This window comes from Dioscorea cayenensis, chromosome 5, assembly GCF_009730915.1.
Source record: "Dioscorea cayenensis subsp. rotundata cultivar TDr96_F1 chromosome 5, TDr96_F1_v2_PseudoChromosome.rev07_lg8_w22 25.fasta, whole genome shotgun sequence".
NCBI lineage: Eukaryota > Viridiplantae > Streptophyta > Magnoliopsida > Dioscoreales > Dioscoreaceae > Dioscorea > Dioscorea cayenensis.
In genome coordinates this window covers 20,293,359-20,314,729 of record NC_052475.1, presented here as the reverse complement: position 1 = coordinate 20,314,729, position 21,371 = coordinate 20,293,359, and the positions used below count along the sequence as shown (strand labels likewise).

General features: G+C 31.1%; 1 protein-coding gene across 1 annotated transcript; it reads right to left on the bottom strand.

Moving 5' to 3' along the window:
- Positions 1–7,879: 7,879 nt before the first annotated feature.
- On the bottom strand, positions 7,880–10,285 carry LOC120260707 (protein IQ-DOMAIN 1-like). The gene is given in 6 exon segments (XM_039268260.1): positions 7,880–8,817; positions 8,928–9,041; positions 9,133–9,360; positions 9,767–9,956; positions 9,958–10,013; positions 10,100–10,285. Coding segments are annotated over 6 exon segments (1,359 nt in total). The 5' UTR covers positions 10,166–10,285; the 3' UTR covers positions 7,880–8,112.
- Between the last annotated feature and the right edge of the window lie 11,086 nt (positions 10,286–21,371).

Below are 21,371 nucleotides of genomic sequence, written 5' to 3'. Positions count from 1 at the left end.
CCTTATCTTTAAAGATGACAATCTGTACCCTACTTGATGGGTATACCCGTATTCATACCTGGTCAAGCTTTGACCTGGTATGGGTACAGGTAAGAGCATATACCCATTATTTTTTGAGCGGGTACTGGTCGGGTAAGGGTATGCCCCTACCCTACTCATACCCTTTCTCGTTAAAGAGGGGTACAGGTAAAGCCCTTACCAATACCCGTACTCTCATACATATATATATATATATATATATATGAGTTATTGAATTTAGAAAATTAGAGATTTGCTTAAAATCTAATTCCCTAAACTCGGTAACTCATCTATATATAATTTATATCTATATACATATATATATAGATATATAATTTTTTATTACTTGCTATGTAATTTTGAATTTATGGACATGTGTTTAAACAGGATAATATTTTTGGGTGGGTATCAAACTATGGTCATTTTTCATTTTGAGTATCAAACTTCAATTTGTATCATTTTGGTAATCCAATTTTAATTTGTGTTCACTGAGAGGGTACTAAAAGGATTTCGGAGAGAATTTGATGACATATACACCGGATTTGCCACATCAACACTAGTTTGCCATACCATCTGCATATGCGGACATGCCACATCATCAAAGAAAGCCACGATGACACTATTATTGACTTGTTCGTTGGTAGGTGCTGTCAATAAGAGTGGTCATGTGGTCCATTTTTGTCACATATCATGTCCGCGTATATAGATGATGTGGCAAATTGATGTTAACAAGGTAAATGTGGCATATATGTCATTAAATTCTCTTCAGAATTCCCTTGGTACCCTCCTGATGAACACAAATCAAAATTGAATGACCAAAATGATACAAATTGAAGTTCAAAGGTCAAAATGAAAAATAACTATAATATGGTACCCGCTCAAGATATTTACCCTGTTTAAACATGGTATTGTAATGGATTATGAAATTTATTATTATTATTTATTTATTTATTTATTTATTTATTTATTTATTTATTATTATTATTATTATTATTATTATTATTATTATTATTAGTATTAGTATTAGTATTAGTATTAGTATTTAAATTTGAACAACAGGTAAGCGGGTATTTTGTGGGTATACCCATACCCTGGGAGTACGGGTAAGGGTAAGGGATTTTTTACTTTGAGGATATGGGTATAGGGCGGGGGTTACCGGTACAGATAAGGGTTTTGACATACCCTATCCGTTGCCATCTCTATTTATCTTGGGCTTGAGAAGAGTCAACGATTTAAATCTAATCTATCTAAACATTTAGATAAAACTATCAATAAAAAATGGTTGTGTTTGATAATTCCGGTGGGTTAGTGTGTTTAGGGGAGTCACTCAAACTCACAAGAATATAAAGGGCACACACATACACAATCAAGCAAGAGAAAGAAGACACACAAGTTGGTTACCCAGTTCGGCATAACCTTGCCTACATCTGGGGGGCCAAGCCCATTGAAACAATCCACTAGAAGAGGTTATAGAATAAAGAGTACAACACTCCCTTACTCTCTCAAGATAAAGAATGTTCTCTTAAGATTGCTTGATGCCCACTCTCCTCAACCCTTACCAAAGGGTCTCTCACTTATGACTCATCCTAAATCTTCAAGGAGGATATCTTATATAGACGCACCTACGTCCATTAGATCCTTCCTCTTTTAGGATTCTCCGCGGCTTCTTAACTTTGACACCTTTCAAAGTTAGATGTTGCAACACCCAGTTGCAACACTGTCCACCTTACTAAACATGACTGAGTTCTAGCCAGTTGCACCCGAACTTGCGACGCCTTCAACCCTCCCAGTTCTTTCAGTCCGCTTCATAGCAATTGACTCATCCCGAGCTCATCATGCTTGTAACTGCTTCCTTCCTCACGTCACTTCAGTAGGCCTCCTCTCCTGAGGAATGCACCTACCAAGGCACACGTAACCATCTCACCAAAGATGGTCACCAAAGATCTCCCGATCTTTTTTTCCAAACTTTGGTCAAAGTTTGGTCTTCCCAAATGATCTTCATTTGACTCATGAAAATATTGTTACTAAACTTGATCTCATCTCATCCAAGTTTAGCCTTCAATATCTTCAAGCATGATCTCCAATCATCCATACTTGGATCTTCAAATCTTCAATCAAATCTCAAGTAATCTTCAATCAATCTCCCATATACGATTTGTCTCCTTGAATAGCTCCGCCCATAATTAGCTTTTAGATCTCCCTTCAAAATTGTGTTGCTAAATATGGTCTTGATAATCACATTAGCTTCTCCTTGCCTAACTTAGTTTGAGTCTTCAAATAGCTTCACACCAAACTAAGCTTCATGCAATCTTCATGATGATCTTTATTCTTGCCAATAATAGAACATTCCTCTCACTTTTTTTAAGGTAGATCTTTCCTAAAGGAGTTTTACCAAGAATATAATTTATCATCCCGGATCTTATTAAGGATAGAAATAATCATGCCTAAGATAAAACTTACCCTTCTTTAAGAGATCCTTTTATCTTGATGCACTTTCCAAAATTAGTTGATCATCACATGAACCATTGAGAGGAATTTCTTCTAAACATAGTCTCCAATCATGATCTTCTAGTCACATGTCTTCAAATGCCATGTCACAAAGCTTTAGCCACATCATCATCCTAGTCACTCTTTTTTGCCAAATCATCATTGCCATATCATCTTCTTTTCACATGTCACCTCTTAGCTTGTTATATAATGTCAATCCATATCATCAGACTTAACAATGTTACATATAATAAAATTTGCTTGAGAATCCTAATAGGTCCCATTAACCAAAATGCTTAATGAATTCCATTATAGGTTTTTGGATAAGGATAAAAAGGATAAAATAAGTGTGTTCTTTGAAATAGCGACTTCTTAATTCTATTTGTTTTGTTGGGATTAAACGGTTTTAATCTTATTCTCAAAGTCAAATCATGATATTCACATTTATACATTTGAATAACTTCTTTAATATCAAAAAATTATAAGCACGTAATTTTATTGCAAATATATTTCTAAAGCCTGAAATGGATTTGCATCGGATTTGGATCCATTTCAGAAATTAGAAGCTCATTAGCAACAAAATTAAACCAATTTGAAGCATATTCAATTTTATTGCCAATCCGTTTCTAAATTTAGAAACATGTCTCCACTTCCATTGCTAATAAAAATAGTGAGTTTTTTAGAAACTGAAAATTTTTATTTCTAAATTCATTTCTAAAATGAATTAGAAACATATTAGAAACAGTACATAATGGTTTTTAAATTACAATTTTCATATAGTGAAACATTACATATTATAAAATTTGCTCGATAATTCTTATAGATGTCATAGACCAAAACTTCTATAATGAGTTCCATTATAGGTGTTTGAATATGGATAATAGGGATAGAATAAGTGTGTTCTTTGAAATAAGGACTTCTTAACTCTATTTGTTGGGATTAAATGGTCTTAATCTTACTCACAAATCTAGTCTTGATCTCTACCATAAAAAAAAAAGAAAATATTTTGTAAATCGGTTTATTCGCACAACATAAATGGTAAAAATTAGTTATCAAAGTTATTATTTAAAATTTAGCTTATATTTATAAAATATGGTCATTAATTGTAATGCGTATGTCATGACTACTAACTAATTCATTTAGGTTTTTTTTTTAAATAAATGTGGATAAACTACAAACTCTCAACATTGTTATAAGAAAAAAAAGTAAACTCTCAACCTCTCATTTGGAAGGAAAAAAAATTATCATTCTTTTGTTGTAAAACGGGTTAGAATCCTATTTTTAAAATATATAAAGTGGGATTTTGATGAATGGATTTTTATTTTATTTTTTTCTTTTTGGTTTTAATAAGGGTCTTTGACAAGGTGAATGTTTAGAGTATAATTATTGTCTTAGATTATTCAATCAGCTTAATACAAAATTTGCCCTCATTTATTAAATATATAAATATAATAAGCCTTGTGAGTAAATATAGGCAAATGAAAAGTTTTTTTTTTTTTGAAATAAATGTGGATAAACCACATATTTATTGAAAAGGAAAGAAACAGTACATAACCAAGCCTCTCACCAAAAGTGAGGGATACAACACACGCAACAGAAAATACAAATGAAAAGTTAAAAAGGTATCTATATATATATATATATATATAGTCCATTAAGACCACCTTTTGATTTTTTAAAATGTTTGGTCTCATAAAATTCCAACTTTTTATGATATTTTTAATTGAATTGGAAAGTTGGTGGAGGCTTCCTTGGTTCATTGTTTAAAATGTCAAGTTGATCAAAATAAATAATAAATAGATGGACTTGATCATCTTTGATTTGGACCTAAATGGTTATTTTTTAGGAGAGTTTTTAATATTTTATAGCAGGTGTAAAAAACACAAATATTTCTTTCAGATTTTATTTATAAATGTGTATATTGGAAAAGAAACTTTTATATATAATTTCAAAATTTTTAGATTTTTTCATATAGTTAATGACACCCTCGTCTTCGATTTCTCTGTGGGATTTGAATCTGGATTACTTCAATGATTTTTTTAATCTGTGTATGTGTTAAAAAATACTCTTAATTTTTTTCTAATAAAAAATAGAAGGAAAATGAATTCATGGGCTGTAATATGGGCCGGATTGGCAGCGCCAACATCGTTTATGGGAATGTGTTTGGGCTTTCAGAGCAACAATATTATAATATTAAAAATTAATTAATTAATTAATGATATATATTGATTGCTGTTTAAAAATGATTAGGAACTGTGGAATGGGAGTGATTTGGTGTTTGTCGTATTTGTTAAAAAATATTAATATTTAAAAAAATGAGAATTATTTTAATTAGATAAATTTTGACAAGATCACTGCCATCGAACAATCCCTTTGATATCCAAGTCATTCAATTTGTCTTGAATTAATGAATTTGAGATTAAGCAAAATATAAGTTAAAAGAAGACAAACAAAAGGCTATGTAATCATGGAGAATTTTTTTTAGGGCATCTACAACATGCAACATGAAAAAGTCAAATTTAGAGGATCTCATATCGACAATCAAATGAAATATCAATTATTGTTAATTCTTTCATTTTTAACCCTAATAAAATAACTCAAAATATCATACTAAATAAATATTTAACTCTCCACTCATTAGAATGTCATCCAAGATGGGCGATTTATCCCCTAATAATTGTATTTTTAACATTCTTTCGCATGATTAATTTTTTTTATTATTATACTTTATTTCACTATTATGTGACATACTTCAGTTTATATTGTTAATCTATTATCATATATTTATATATTATTAATTTATTGTATTAATTGTTTTTTTATCAATTTTGATCCATTATTTAATTAATTAATTAAATGCAAATTTAATACAATATTTTACAACTTGCATGAAAAAAAAATGTGACCACTAGAAGGATAATGTCTCTGATTTTTAACAATATTTTTATCAAACAATCAAATTTTTATTTCTAAATATATTTTGCAATGTTTTACAATATATATCATTATGTACGAAGTTATATAAATGGAGATTTTGTTTGATAAGATGAATTAGTGGACCAATGGGTCTTTGGTTCAGGGGTAATGGCCTTATAATAGATGTTTTATATGGACTTTCAATACTTACCAGTTTGAAACGCATCGGACGCAATAATTTTTTTAAAAAAAAATCATTAGACCCATTCCAACAACTACTAGGTAAGTGTGCATGAGTCGAATGATTAATTTTCGGGTGATACGCACACCTTTGATAAAATATTTGTTTACTTTGTCAAAAATAAATTAATAAAATTGAACGAATGGTTGGACTGATACCTTAAGGACAAGCACATCCTTTTTCAAATATCAAGCCATGCTTCTTCTTCAAATTCAAACTTCTGCATGGCTTCAATGGAGTAAATTGCACCTTATGTCTTTTCACCTTGGTGGCCATCTTGTTGAGCTTTTCATCTACTTCTACTCACTCTACTAGAGTATACAAAAGGTTTCCGGTCCTCCAGCCATCCTGCAATTTGGTCACTTTCCTTTGCTTATCAAGCATGGACTAGATGCATTCACTGTTCTTGCCAACATATATGTTCCTATTTAATTTTCAGTGTGTGTTTCACTTCTTTGCATATTTGCATGCATATCTTTAATCAAATTTTGATCCAAAAAGATGTTTTGGTGTTTCAGGTATTCAATTTCAATGTCAATTTCAATTTAAACCATTCAATAGTCCAAAGATGGTAATTAAAGGTTGCAGAGACTCAAGACGGTCAGCCATGAAGAACAGTGTCATTTCTCTTTACCAACTTTCTCACCTTGTCAGTCTCAATCCAACAATGCAAGCTCAAATTGATTTGAACTTAAACTCAGAACAGCAAATGAAAATGAAAACATAGCTTCTCTGATTTGTCACTAAAATTAGCCACTGATGTGATTGGCCAAGTATAATTCCGCATCAATTTCGGTTCTTTGGGAGAAATTAAAGCGGAAAACCAAGTGTCAGCCTTCATGAAAGAACATTTATACTCTGCCAACTCGCTCAAAATGGATATCTCAGGCTCTTTCTCCATTATCTAAGTCTTGATCATACCGATATCTACAGAATGCTGATTAAAAGATCAAAAAGATGAACTAGAAACTGAGCTTGAGATTGGATGAGAGTGTCAAGAAAAGAGCTCAAGAAAAATAAGAGAGGCTTCTGCACAAATTGCCTTAACTTGATCAGGCAAGCCACACCATCAACTTGAATAATATGAGACATTTCTGCTGATTTGATATTACAAATCATAATTTCATAATTTATTGTAGAAATTGAAAGTTTGGTCCTGCTTGATATCACTCATTAACTTGAATAATATGAAACTGTCATCTTCTTGTAAGAATGTTCTAATTGTTGCTTTCCACACTGACAATCCACAAGATCAGATTCTTGGATTTTAGTCTCATCTTTTTTTAAAAAAGTTTTTGTTGCATTTTGCATTCTTGTTCTGTTTTCTGTACTCTTCCTGCATCCTTAAACAATTAATTCTCCACCCCACAAATGCCCATATATAAAATAATTAGTTCAAGAAATGTGTTAAACTTCAAGCCATCAAGAGAAACACACTGATGCTAATCCATGTCTTCTAAATATTCATGCATCAATGTAGCTACACTTTGCAAATGTCAATGTTTTATGGTGAGTAGAACTTCAAAGCCAACAACAGAGAACATTCAACTCTGTATAAATAAAGTATACACATGATGCTTAAATATTATTTATATATATATGTGAAGATCAAGGACAATGTAGCAAGTATCACAGAGGCAGAGACCATGTGAGATTAGTGCAGAAAAGATTCTTGTTTCATACAGATAGCCATTGAAATGTAAGCAGATATTTCAATGAGTTGCCAGTTTGCATAGGATGTCTCACTGCGGTGTTTGCTGACTTAGTGGGAATCTTAGGCCTGTATAAACTAAGTGTTTAGCATCAATGACAAAGATTATAGTAATGACATAAGAATTGAAAAGAAATTCTCAGAAACCGACAGAAGAGTAGTTAATTATACACAATGAACTCACATTTCTTTATGCTAAAAATGGATGTCTGACAGCATAACTTTGATTTTTATTTTTTTATTTTTATTTTTTTGCCAAGATGAGAGTCCAAGACTCCATGCATTGTCAGTAGCTTCTCGTGCAGCCCTTGACTAATTTAACAAATTCTTCTTTAACTCTTGCAAGACAAATCTGACAGAAGAGGTAGACATTCATTAATAATTAATTACTGAACACTTAAATCAGGAATAAACTGAAGTTTTTTTTTTTTTTCTGATAACAAGGTTCATTGGTGCAGAACAAGACTATTCAAGCTTTACATACCATGCAAATGTATCAACATTTAAAGCTTAGATTCTTAGCAACCAAAATACACCGCTTTCACACAATCAAGATAATAGTGTTCATACAAGAAAATAGTATTTTACAAAGATAACGAAGCTTTTCAACTCTCACCTCTCAAATGTCTGAACAAACATTTAAACACAACAAGATGTTGAACACCAAAAGCATATGAAACCACTCAAGAAAGAAAGGAAATATACTTAACACAAGACGGCAGAAAAACTCAAAAGCTAATCAAGCATCAAAATAACAATTCTCTTTGTCAATGCTTCTCACTTCCTTCCTATCCCTCCGTGGCATCACATTTAACACTTTGGAATAGGTCACTGAAGGATCTGAACCATCACTGCTTTTTGAGTCAATAGTAGAAGCATTCAACTTGTTATAATACTGAAGCTCTCCGGACGGCTGTCTTATGACCGTGGTTCTGAAGTTATTGCCAGGTTTCTGCTTTGCTTTGATTGATTCAGTTAAGTTCATGTAGTTCGGCCTCAAGCTACTACTCTGCTCAGATCTTTCAGATGCCAATGCTGTGCTACCTGATATTGGAGTAGATGTGCAAATAGAAGAAGATGAAGGGGAGCTCTCATCACAATGAAATTCAGTGCTCGGAGTTGAACCAGACCGAGTTCTAACTCGATTACTGTTGAGTAAAGGTGGAGGTCTTGCAGAAATTCTAGTTGTCACATTATTCTTCTTAATCCTGACAGAAACTGGTTCAGGTGTTGAATGAAATCCATGCAAGTCCTCACATTTTTTGGAGAAATGCATTGCAGAAGGGTCAGTCTGGGTCTGTTGCTCCATCAATCTGTTCTCCCATGGTTTAGCTGCCATCCACCTTTCCAACCAGCTCCAGCCTGAGTTGCTCTTATCAAGCTCATGGTGCTTGAGAGAAACCATAGGAGTGTTTGACATTCCATTCGATGTTTGCCTACATTGCTGGAAAAAGACCATACATGAATCCCAGCCAATACAAGAGTGATTAAAAGTTTAAACATACAGCTTAGATCAATGGATTGACACAAATGTTTAGAACCCAAATGTTCTACCTGACGGGATAGAGAATAAGCAAGAGCTCTCTCCCGCTTAATAGCTCCCTCTTTCCTTGATTGCAGCTTTTCTCTTATCTCATCTAATGTTCCTTGACTATCACACCATCCTTCCTGGAATGCAGAAAAATAAATGACACATAACTTAGCTAAGTTCTGGCATTCAACACACAAAAGAGAAGACTTTGACATAAAGAATGAATACCTCTGCCTCTTTCATGATATCCATTGTGGTGCGGCGACTCTCAAGCATCTTCTGCACAGCCTGCCCCTCAGTAGACATGCGCACACGCCGAGCACGAATGCGTGCCTGGACCCTTACAAGTGCCTGCATGCATCTCAAGGTCACTGCAGCCTGCTTCCTCACTTGTCGGCCTCGAACCAAAGCCTGAAGCCTCACCAATCCTTTCAATGCCCTCAGTGCTCTTCTTGCCTATAGTTTTAATCATAAATCAGAGCATATCTTTATAGCTAAACAAGAGAAAGATTCATCAATGAAAAATATGATACCGGATTGAACAAAAACAAAACCATGAAAAACAAACTGAAGCAAAGATAAATAGTGGGACAAGATAAGAAGAAACAACATAATCACTGAAAACAATCATCAGAGATCAAAAGGAGTCTTATAAATGCACTAATCACAACATATAATAAAAGAAGAATTTCAAGCAATCAGAGAAACAGAAATGGAGAAACTATCTAAGCATCTCATAAATTTTTAAAAAAAAAAACACTATAAAACCAATAAATGGAAACTATACTGTAAAAATCTCAACTTGTAACTGTGAATGAAACCAACAGATAAAAAAATAGAACATTAGGGCAAGAATGTTCACAAGGAAGCCACGAAAGGCAGTCTGGATCCGAATGGCAGCCCACTCCTGCCTCACCACCACGAAATCTCTGTGCGGCGCCCGAGCCACCGTCGCCGCTGCGGCACTGAAAGCATCGACAGACGAAGCATCAGACGCCACCTCCGAAGCTGACCGGCGACTACTTCCGCGTGACGAGCTCCTCCACAGTTTTCTTCCACTTCCTCCTCTTCGCCCATCCACCACCACCACTAACAATCCCCACCTTTTCCTTCAAACAACAACCAAAAATCACTAAAAAAAAACCAAAAAAAATCTAGAAATAAAAAACTCAGCTTTGATGATGAAAATGCTCACATTGTCCTCCTTCTCCTGCTTTTTGAGGCCAATGAGCGATTTGATCCAACGCGACGAGTTCCCCATCTCCGAAAACCAACTCCGCTCGCATAAAAATCCAAGCTTTGGATACTCTGACACTACTACGAAGAAAGAAGAGTTACAAGAGAGAAGAGAAGAGTGTGAAAACGAGTTCCCGGTCGGGAATTTGAAATTCAAAAACGAGGAAGTGGGGAAATTGGGAAACGGGAAAATAGGGACAAGCCGTGACCTGGGCGTCGTTTACTTTTCCTTGGGAAACGCTTTTTTTGCAAGTGCCTATGATTTTGTCTTTAATCACAATTTTGCCACTCTTTTTTTGTTTTTTTTTACCACCCCTTTTCTTGGAGAAAACAGAGGAAAAGATTTTGTAAATGTGCTCATAGATCTTTTTACTTCTGTGAAATTGCATTCTCAGTTTTTCTTTGGGATGTGAGGGACTAGATTGGAAATGGTTAATTTTTAAAATTTTTAAATAAATAAATCAGATTATAGTCTACATTGTAAGCATACCCATCAATGTAGATGTTTTTTTTTAATTCATACAAACAGATAACAAACACCCTATTTTTAAATATCTAGATATTAAATAAATAAAATTATAATCTACATTGTAAACATATGCACCAATGTAGATGATCATATATATATGACAGACACCCCCCACTTTTAGGTGTCCAGATGATCTTGAAATAAGTAAACACAGAAGTGTATCAATAATACTAATTTAATAACCTCATAAAAATTTATTATATGAGAAATCTAATATATAAGTAACGAAAACATGTTAAATACACCCAAAATAATATATTAATTACCATAAATCCTATAATGATAATCTCATATAACCCTAAAAGAGTAAAGAATACATTTATTATCACATGAAATTCACAACAAATGAGGAACTACTACATTGGTTAGTGGTTCTCTATAAACCTTTTTTTTTATATAAAATTCTTTCCCTTGAAATGCTTTGATTAATACCAAATTAGTGTGAAAATTTTATTTTTCAAAATTTTGAAAATACAAATATTTGGTCATCAATTATACATCTATGTAAAAAGTACGCTGTTAATATAAAAATATCTTAATATTTTATCCTATACTAATATTTGAAAATTAAATTTATTTATTTATTTATCTAAATATGTGTATATGTATATATATATATATATATATATATTGCTTGTGACTTGTGAGAAAATAAAATTTTAAATTTTTAAACTTGTTTACAATAAAGAAAGTTTGAGGATAAAAGTCTCATGAAAAAGTAAATGATTTCAATCTTTTTTGGAAGAGGTAAAAAAATGAATAAATAATAGTAACAATTGAGATGCATATTACCTCAAGATTAGTGCACACACAATTCATCAATTTTAAGACATCAGACGACTTTATATGGAGTAGTATGAACACCACTTTTAAGACATGCAGGCGCAGGATGGCGATAATGAAGGCTATTCAATCAATAAATGATGTTTGGTACTCAATTTATCATTCTCATTAATTTCATGAATCATATCATTTGGTTTTGAAATGACACCAATATCATTAATTGTTGCTTTTACGATGGAAACACAAATCAGGCTTCCCAACAATTATTTCAGTAATTAAATTAATATTAAAGAATACTCCATGTATATTCACTATTGCGTTAATTGCAAAGAACTATCCTTTTTCAGCCCATTCACAAATGTGTGTATATATATATATATTTATTTATTGATAAAGTGGACAAACTTACATTATGGGCGTGTTTGAAATCCATCTAATATATCATGCACACTCACTTTATGTATAAGGGTCCGTTTGGATCATGAGAGTATGAATGGTAATGAAAATGGGAATATAAAAAGTAAGTAATAGTAATGGGAAAAGTGTTTGATTGGAAGGAATAAATATTGAGAAATGGAAAAAGTGATATACAGAATTGTATGTAAATTATTTTAATGCCCTTAATACAAGTAATGATATTATTTATTTTAATTATTATAATACTTTAAATGACTCAATTTATGTTTATTATAATTTAATTTAATTATTATAATTAGTTATTTAAATTAATTATTATTATTTAATTAAGTCTTAGGTAGGGGCAAAAAGTGTCATTTCACTTTAATTATCATAATTAAATACTTTTATTAAGTATTTTATTTAATTAAATCTATGTAAGGACAAAATTGTCATTTCACTTTAATTATTATAATATAATTTCTATAGTAAATAATTCTTGTTAGCTATTATTTATTTTAATTATTATAATATTTAAATGACTCAATTTATGTTTACTATAATTTAATTTAATTATTATTATTTAATTAAGTCCTAAGTAGGGGCAAAAATGTTATTTCACTTTACTTATCATAATTAAATACTTTTATTAATTATTTTATTTAATTAAATCTATGTAGGGACAAAACTGTCATTTCACTTTAATTATTATAATATTTAAATGACTCAATTTATATTTATTATAATTTAATTTAATTATTATAATTAGTTATTTAAATTAAGAATTATTATTTAATTAAATCTTAAGTATGGGGCAAAAAAATGTCATTTTACTATCAATAGTATTTATTTTCCTCTATGCCCCTCAATTTTGGGGGTAATTAAATTTTTTTACTATGCACCATATAATTACCTACAGTATTCATTACTAAGCTAATAGTAAAATACTCAAAGATGGGTATATATCACTATTAGCAATTAATCCCATGCCAATAGTGCCCAATCCCTCATCCAAATACAACCTAAGACTTCTATATTTAGGAAACCATGCTCACTGTACGTTGATTAAGAATTGAACCTCTAAACACTCATATGATACAAAATCTTTAACCATTGGGCTAACCCAATGTCTACCATTTACCAATATTTGATTTCTTAATATTATTATTAATATTATTATTATTTTTGAAAAAAATTGTGGATGAGTCATAAATTCAAATTCAAATTTAAATTCTCCCGGTAACTAATTAAGGAAAAATGAAATACTGTAGAATTAGTTTTATTATGGTTTTTCAATTTTTCTCATGAATGATATGAAACTAACATCATTCTCTCTCTCTACTAGAGCAGTCAAAACGGATTGGCGGGCGGGCCACGCCCGCTCAAAACTCCCGCCATTTGGTGGGCCGGCAAAATGCCAACCCAACCCGACCAGTTTTGGGTTGTGGGTTGGGAGGACCGGCCCGCCAAAAAATCAAAATAATTAATTTATTTTATTTTTATAAATGTTGTAATATGTAAAACATTGAAACATTCATTATAAATTCATAAAAAAAACTAAATTAAAAAATTAAAACATGCAATAATTAACAAAATAAAAACATCCATTATAATATTCAAAGCCTAACAAAAATCAATAATAATTACAAAAATCTCTAAATAAAAAGCATCTATTACAAAAATTACAATCAACAAAATTTTAAAAAAACAACAACAAAAACCACAAGATAAAAACATCTATTACTAATTATAACATCTCATTCATTACTAATCAACAAAAAAATTTAGCAGAAAATTAACAAATCATAAAATAAAAAGCATCCATACTAATCACAAAATTTAAATCCTTAATGATATGTCAATATCAATATATATATATATATATTATATAAAAATATATTATATATAAATTAAAAGCGGTCATGGTGACTCCGCCTCAACCCAGCTGACCGCTGGGTTGGCCCATTTAGGCCCTCTATTGCCTATCATGAAGCGGGCCTGCATAAACAAACTCAACCCGACCCGCCCATTTTTATTAGGGCTGGGGCTAGCCTGTAGCGAGCCAGGCCCTCGAATCGACGGACTCTACTCTGCCGCTCGAGTGAACTAGGCCCTCTCCCACTCCCCTCAGCCAGCGTGAAGTTTACTCTAAAGCACCGATGAAGTTGGGTTATATACATGTATATATTAATGTTTGATAATATTTTGTTTGCATTTTAGTCATCATGTAATCTAAATGTGTTTGAGTTGTTGGTAGGAATAATTACGTGGTAAGAGCCAACCAATGTTTGAATCTTATGGGTTGCAGTGTGATGTTTTTAATATTTTTACTAATTAAAAACAACTTTTTTTATTTTTCAAAGTTATCCAAAATTTTTTATAAAAATTTAAGAAAAAATTAAGTTGTAAATATAAATTAGTTGGCTATTTGAACATAGTTGTTTTTAACTTTTTATTACTAAATTATTAACTTTAATTAAATTTCTTTTACCGATTTTTTTTTTGGATGATAAGAGTGAATGAATGAATGGTAATTAAGTTGATAAAAATAATTTAATAATAAAAAAATAACTTGATAATGTGGCATGTATTTTTTGTAATATTAATTTAATTTTATAAATTTTTTGTCTTTTTTGAATGATATAGTGTAAATTAGTTGTCTAATTGAACATAATTATTTTTTTAGTCACATATATCATAACAATGACAGTAGTTTCAAATTATAGTTAATGTTCTTTTTTTTCATTGTATATATATTCAAATTGTAGTTATATTATTGAACTATTTTTTAACGTAGATAATTATTTTATTAAATAGGTTTCTTTTACACTTTGACTTCAACCCTTTTACCAGTGAGTTCTTGTTCCGCCACTCTTTGCTCATCAATCTTTAAAAATAATATATATATATATATATATATATATATATAAAGAGAATCATCCCTAGCTCCTCTTCACAGTGGTTAACCATTGTGTCTCTTTAATTGGGCCTCTACCTCAAATACAGTTTTACACAATTAGTTCCATATATGTAATATAGTTGTATAGGTTTAAATTATAAATACATGTAAATAAATATTTGACTATACAATATTAAATAACAAAAAAATCCCTTTATAACTACTGAATGATGTTTCACGTTCTGAAAATAATGCATAATTGCATAATTACAAACACTATCAAATGTATTTTTTTTCAATATATGCTATCAAACAATCATTCGAACATTGATTTCTCATTTTATTTGGCATATTCCTTTTTATCAAGTTCATAGCAAAAAAACTCTAGCTCTATAATTGTTATAGATACAAGTAAAATTAATGCCAATTTTAATAGTAAATATAACAATGGATAAATGCTATATTTCTTGTTTTTTTATCATGTTTTGTGAAAGCTCTCATAATTCATTTAAATTAGCAAATCTTTCATGAAAAATTTACCTAATATATAAAAGACCAATTCTAGATTATCATAAACAATTAATATCTATTTAAGTGTATATCTCAATAATATATAATAATCAAGTTATATAACTTACAATCAATGTGTCTATTTATCAACCAATAAATTTAAGAATCTAAATTAAAAATAAAAGGAAAAATCATCAGCAAACAACCAATACAAAAAATTCAAATTACTAAACGTAAATGAAAAGTTAAAACAAAAGTAGAAAAGAACAAGATTTAAATTATAATCTATAGTAAAAGAAAAAAAAAAGGAATAAATTAGGTAGTTTACAACAACTTTTCCTACTATATTTAATACAGTTTTTTAAAAAAAAGCTTTTCTCCCTTAAATGAGACATCTTTTTAATCTTTCTCCCATCGACAATAACTAAATGTTAGGTCTGACGACGTAGATTGACATTATGTGACAAATCGAGAGATGACATAGCAAAGGAAAATGATGTGACAATGATGACTTGGCAAAAAGGAAAAGTGACTAGGATGATGATGTGGCTAAACCTTGATGACATGGCATTTGCAGATATGAAGCTTAGAAAATCATGTTTGGAGACAATGTTTAGTGAAATTCCTCTTAATGGTTCATGTAATGATTAACTAATTTTGGAAAGCTCATCAAGTTAGAAGGATCTCTCCAAGAAGGGCAAGTTTTATCTTAGGCATGATTGTTTCTATCTTTGATAAGATCGGGGATAATAAATATATCTTTCGTAAAACTCCTTTTCGGAAAGATCTATTTTAAAAGAGATGAATATTCTATTATTGGCAAGAACAAAAGATCATCATGAAGATTATATGGAACTTAGTTTGGTGTGAAGCTATTTGAAGACACAAACTAAGATATGCAAAGACAAGTCAATGTGATGATCAAGACCATATTTAGCAACACAATTTAAAGGAAGATCTAAGAGCTAATTATGGGCTGAGCTATTCAAAGAGACTAATCATATATGGGAGATTGATTGAAGATTACTTGAAGAATTGATTGAAGATTGAAGATCCAAGTATGGATGATTGAAGATCGTGCTTGAAGATATTGAAGGCTAAACTTGGATGAGATGAGATCAAGTTTAATAACAATATTTTCATGAGTCAAACGAACATCATTTGAGAAGACCAAACTTGGACCAAATTTGTAAAAAATATCGGAAGATCTTAGGGACTATCTTTGGATAGATGAATGCGTGTGCCTTGGTAGGCGTGTTCCTTGGGAGAGGAGACATACTGAAGTGACGTGAGGAAGAAAGCTGTTGCAGGCAGGAGGAGCTCAGGACGAGTTAACTGCTATGAAGCGGACTGAAAGAACCGGAAGGGTTGAATGTGTCGCAAGTTCGGGTCTAACTGGCTAGAACTCAGTCATGTTCAATAAGGTGGGCAATGTTGCAACTTGGTGTTACAACATCTAACTTTGAAAGGTATCCAAGTTAGGAAGCTGAGGAGAATTCTAAAAGAGGAAGCATCAAGTGGATGTAGGTGCGTCTATATATATAAGATATCTTGTTTGAAGGTTTAGGATGAGCCACAAGTGAGAGACCCTTTGGTGAGGGTTGAGGAGAGTGGGCATCGGGCAATCTTAAGAGGGTATTCTTTGTCTTAAGCGAGTAAGAGAGTGTTGTACTCTTTATTCTACCACCTTTTTAAGTGGATTGTTTAAAGATTGATGGTGTTGAAAGAATGTAAGGTTGATAGTAGTCTTTGTTAAAGAGTTATGATGTTAAGATGAATTAGAGGTGTATTAACAATCATGGCGTCTTTTAGCTATTGCTCTTGTTCTTAGTTATGTAAGTTGTGTTCAGAGCTTAAAATTGAAATTTGATACAAGTTTTGAACAACGAAAGTTAGTTATGTTCTTTTAAACTAGCACAATGGAATTATAATTAATTACATGTCTTGATGTTTATTTTATTGAATGTTACTGGAATAGTTAATGTAGAAAAACTTTTGATGAGGCATCATGATGCTCTAATTAGTATGTACCATAATATATTGGTTTTGAACTCTATTTTTATGTTATTAATGATCTCCAAGTTTAAAGAGTTGTTTGGATTGGTTTTTTAAAAGTCCAAAAGTGTTTTTTTATAAATTAAGCACTTCTAGGTTTTAAAAATTATATTAGTATTGGCTTCTGGGCAAAAGCTGAAGCTATGAAAAAAGCTAAAATATAGCTTTTTTTCAAAAAGTTGCCCACCATGTGCTTTTGAGAAAAAACACTTCTAAAAAGTTGTTTTGAGGATTGTGAGATTACTAAATTAACCTTGTGCTTTTATACTTTTCCCTACTCTTTAAGAGCCCTAATTTCTCCCCAATTACTTTCTTGATCCCTCCCCATCTCTCCGATCCCAACCTCGACCGCCACCGGTGATGTCTGACCTCAACTACCACCGTAGTCATTGCTGGTTTTTTTTTTCCTTTGAATTAAACCCTTTTTTTCTTAGATTAAACCTTCTGAATTCTCACCATCAAGTCCTCCAATTTGCTGGTATTGATCTCTATTCTCTCATATTTCCATTTGATTCTCAATTGAGAAACAAGTATAAGGATAAATTCAAGCATTAAACCCTCTGAATTCTCATATTTATCTCCCATTCCATCCCTCATATTTTCATTTGGATTTGTTTCCATTTTACAGTTCTTTGCTTGCTTAATACTGGAATCTATGATGGTTTTCATTTTTTTAACAACTGTTTCTGCTAGATTTATTTATTATTTAATTTATCTATCTCATGACATTGGCAGTTATTTGTCCATCAATTTATCTTTGAATTCTCATCGTCAAGGCCTCTAATTTATCTCTGAATTGACAGAGATGAGGATTTGAAACACAATTTCTTCCATCATTTAAACTTTTGTAAATTTCTTCCATACTTGTATCTTTATCTAATTTATAAGTTTTTTTTTGTAGTATAGCTGATATATATATATATATACACACACAAGAGCAAAAATGATAAAAAAATATTTAAAGAAGCAAATTAATGGTCATACAAGAGTGCAAGATATCACATTTCCCCATTTATAATGTCTCGTGCCTTTAAGTCTCCAAACAAAGTATTCAATTATCATCACTAAAGTTTGCGAAGTGTTATAGAAAGAACATTTGGAGTTTGCAAAGCAAGATGGAGGATCTTACAAAATATGACCAAAGTATACTTTGAAGGTTCAATTCCAAATTATATGGGCATGTTTTGGATAGTAATGATTTGGATGTTCTTGAAAGCTTTGAAGACATCAACCAAATTCAAGGAGAATATGGCTTTGAGGATGATGATAGTGAGAGTTTATTTGTATGGCAACAACATACTAATGAGGACACTCAACAAATGATCGCACTTAGAAACAATATTTAAGATCAACTCTCCAATCTATATATAAGTTAATTTTGTAGTAATTATAACTTATTATCATGGTTGTTGTAGTGTTTAAAAAAAAAACTTCCCTATCATTTGTGTAGGTTGTAATTTAATGTTTGTGTTGTTAGTTGCTAAACCTTAATGTTGTTATTGTTAATTCTTTTTATAATTAATAGTCACAACAATATTGATTTTATGGTTGTTGTGAAGTTAAAAATTTTAGATATCTTTTTTTTTTTAATTTTTTCAATGATGTTGTTGCTATTGTTATTGTTAATTTTTGTTGTAAGTCACAAAATCTCAAAATTTAATTATATATTTCAAAATATTTAATTATTATAAATATTTTTATTAATTTTACTTAATATAATTAAATATTTAAAATAATATCTAAATTTTATAATTTTGTGGTAATTGCCAAAAACCCCTTGACAGCTTCCTTTATGGACAATTACCCCTCCCAACTTTTAGTATCCTCAAAAAACCCCTCCTTTTTCCTCAACTGACTTTTCAACCCATCATGCATCTAACGAATAGAAATATAATCAATTAAAATTTTCATAGACGATATTACCTTTGCACGGGAAGTTGTGGACAACTACCATATAGTGCGAAATGACCATCATGCCCATTATGTAACCACTTTGGCACTTCAGAAGAAAAAATCAGAAGATAAACAGGTTTTTTTTGGGTATTCATCTTTATTGGCAAAACTTTTTTCTTCTCTTCGGTCTTTCATCTACTTGCAAAAGAGGACCTGCACTTCTTTCCCTTGTTTGCCAAGCGTTTGATCAACAAGGATATTGTGTTATGGAGAAAATAGTTGCTGGAAGTAAGCTTCCTTAGGGCCTATGTTGTCATTCCTCAAATGCAAAGAGGTGAACTTTACTCTCCGCTCATTTCTTTTCTCCTTCTTATCGAGTCTTGGATGCATTCTTTAGCTTTCAATACTGACCTTGGACCTCCGTTGTCAACTTAACTTCCTTCTCATGTTGGTAAGCTTCTTTCTTTTTCTAGTTTCTGATATTCCTTCTTGCTTTAGAAGGATTCCTATTCAAGTCCAGGCTCCAACAACGGGAATGGAAGAAGGACCACCTTCGATGGATTCTGATTTCAAGTCCTTGTTCAATGTTGATGGGTCACTGGGCTTAGAATAGGTCATTGAGAATTTGTGTTATACTTTTACATTATATGTTAATGCGTATCTGATTATACACTTTTAACGTTTAACAATAGTTGTTTTTGTTTAAAGTTATCTTGTTTCCGCTTATCAATCCTGGTTTCTATTTAAGCTAACACGTTTCCGTTTAATAGTCTTGGTTTCTGTTTAACAATAGTTTTTTTTTTAAATTACCTTGTTTCCATTTATCAATCCAGGTTTGTATGTAATCTAACGCACTCATCCATTGCAACATAGATCACATAAAAACGATTACATGGCAAGCAACGACAACCATTCAAATCGATTCTAGCCAAAATCAAACAACCAAAATTACTAACAAATCAATAAAATGATCCAAAAAATATTCGATCTTTGAAGTCAAATTCCAAAACCATCACCAAATCAATTAAACAAAATAGGAAAAAAACAAGAACAAGAACTTTAGGGAATCAGAACGTAAAAGAGCCACCTTTTCATGGATATATGGATCTATCTCTCCGGCTCCGAGTTGAATGAGGCGGCCGAGAGAAATGATGCAACTTTTCGCCTCCGAGCTTTGCAAAGTGAACGATTAAATGCTCATTTGCATATTGCCCCCTCAAATCCTCTCTAATTCTCAATTAATTCTTCTTCACAACCTTTCTCTTTCTTTCTTTTTCTTCATTTCTTTAATATTAAATGTTCATCTAATTTATCGGCTTATTTGCATATTAATTACCCCCTCAAATCTCTATTGGTTCTTAATTAATTCTTGTTCTATAAACTTTAGACTATTTTACCGAAATTCTTTAAATCATGCAGATTTCTATCAATATTTCCCTCTGAATTTAGAAATCATTACCCCTCAAATCCTATTTAATTCTTAATTAATTCTTGTTTAGGTTTCAAAATTATCTTTATTTAACATATGATTTAATAAAATGTGAATTTGAATATGAGTTATTAGAAGTTAAAGAAGTACATTACATATAAAGATAAATTTTAACGTTTTATGTTTAACAATAGTTGTTTTTGTTTAAGTTATCTTGATTTTTCGTTTATTAATCTTGGTTACCGTTTAAGTTAACACGTTTCCGTGTAACAGTCTCGGTTACTGTTTAAGTTTACTTGTTTATATTTATCTGATTACGTTGAAGCACATTGTTAAAATGTTTTACTTTTAATTTGTTGGGTTTCAATAGTTTTATATTATATGTTAATGCGTATCTGATTAAGTTTACTAGTTTGTGTTTAATAGTTTTGGTTTCAATTTATGAATACATTTTTTACATTTAACAATAGTTTTTTTGTTTAAGTTGTCTAGTTTTCGTTTATCAATCTGAGTTTCTGTTTAAGTTAACACGTTTCGGTTTAATAATCTTGGTTTTTGTTTAACATTAGTTATTTTTGAAAAGAAATGCACGGTGAGGCTAAAGGTCTTTCAAAAAATATTTGAAAAGAAAGGAAAAAAAACTGGGTGATTTGATAGTTAAAAGTACAATTTTTAAAAGGATGATGCGCCAATGGTAAAGATGAAATTCAATTAAATGAACCAGATAAAATGAGCTG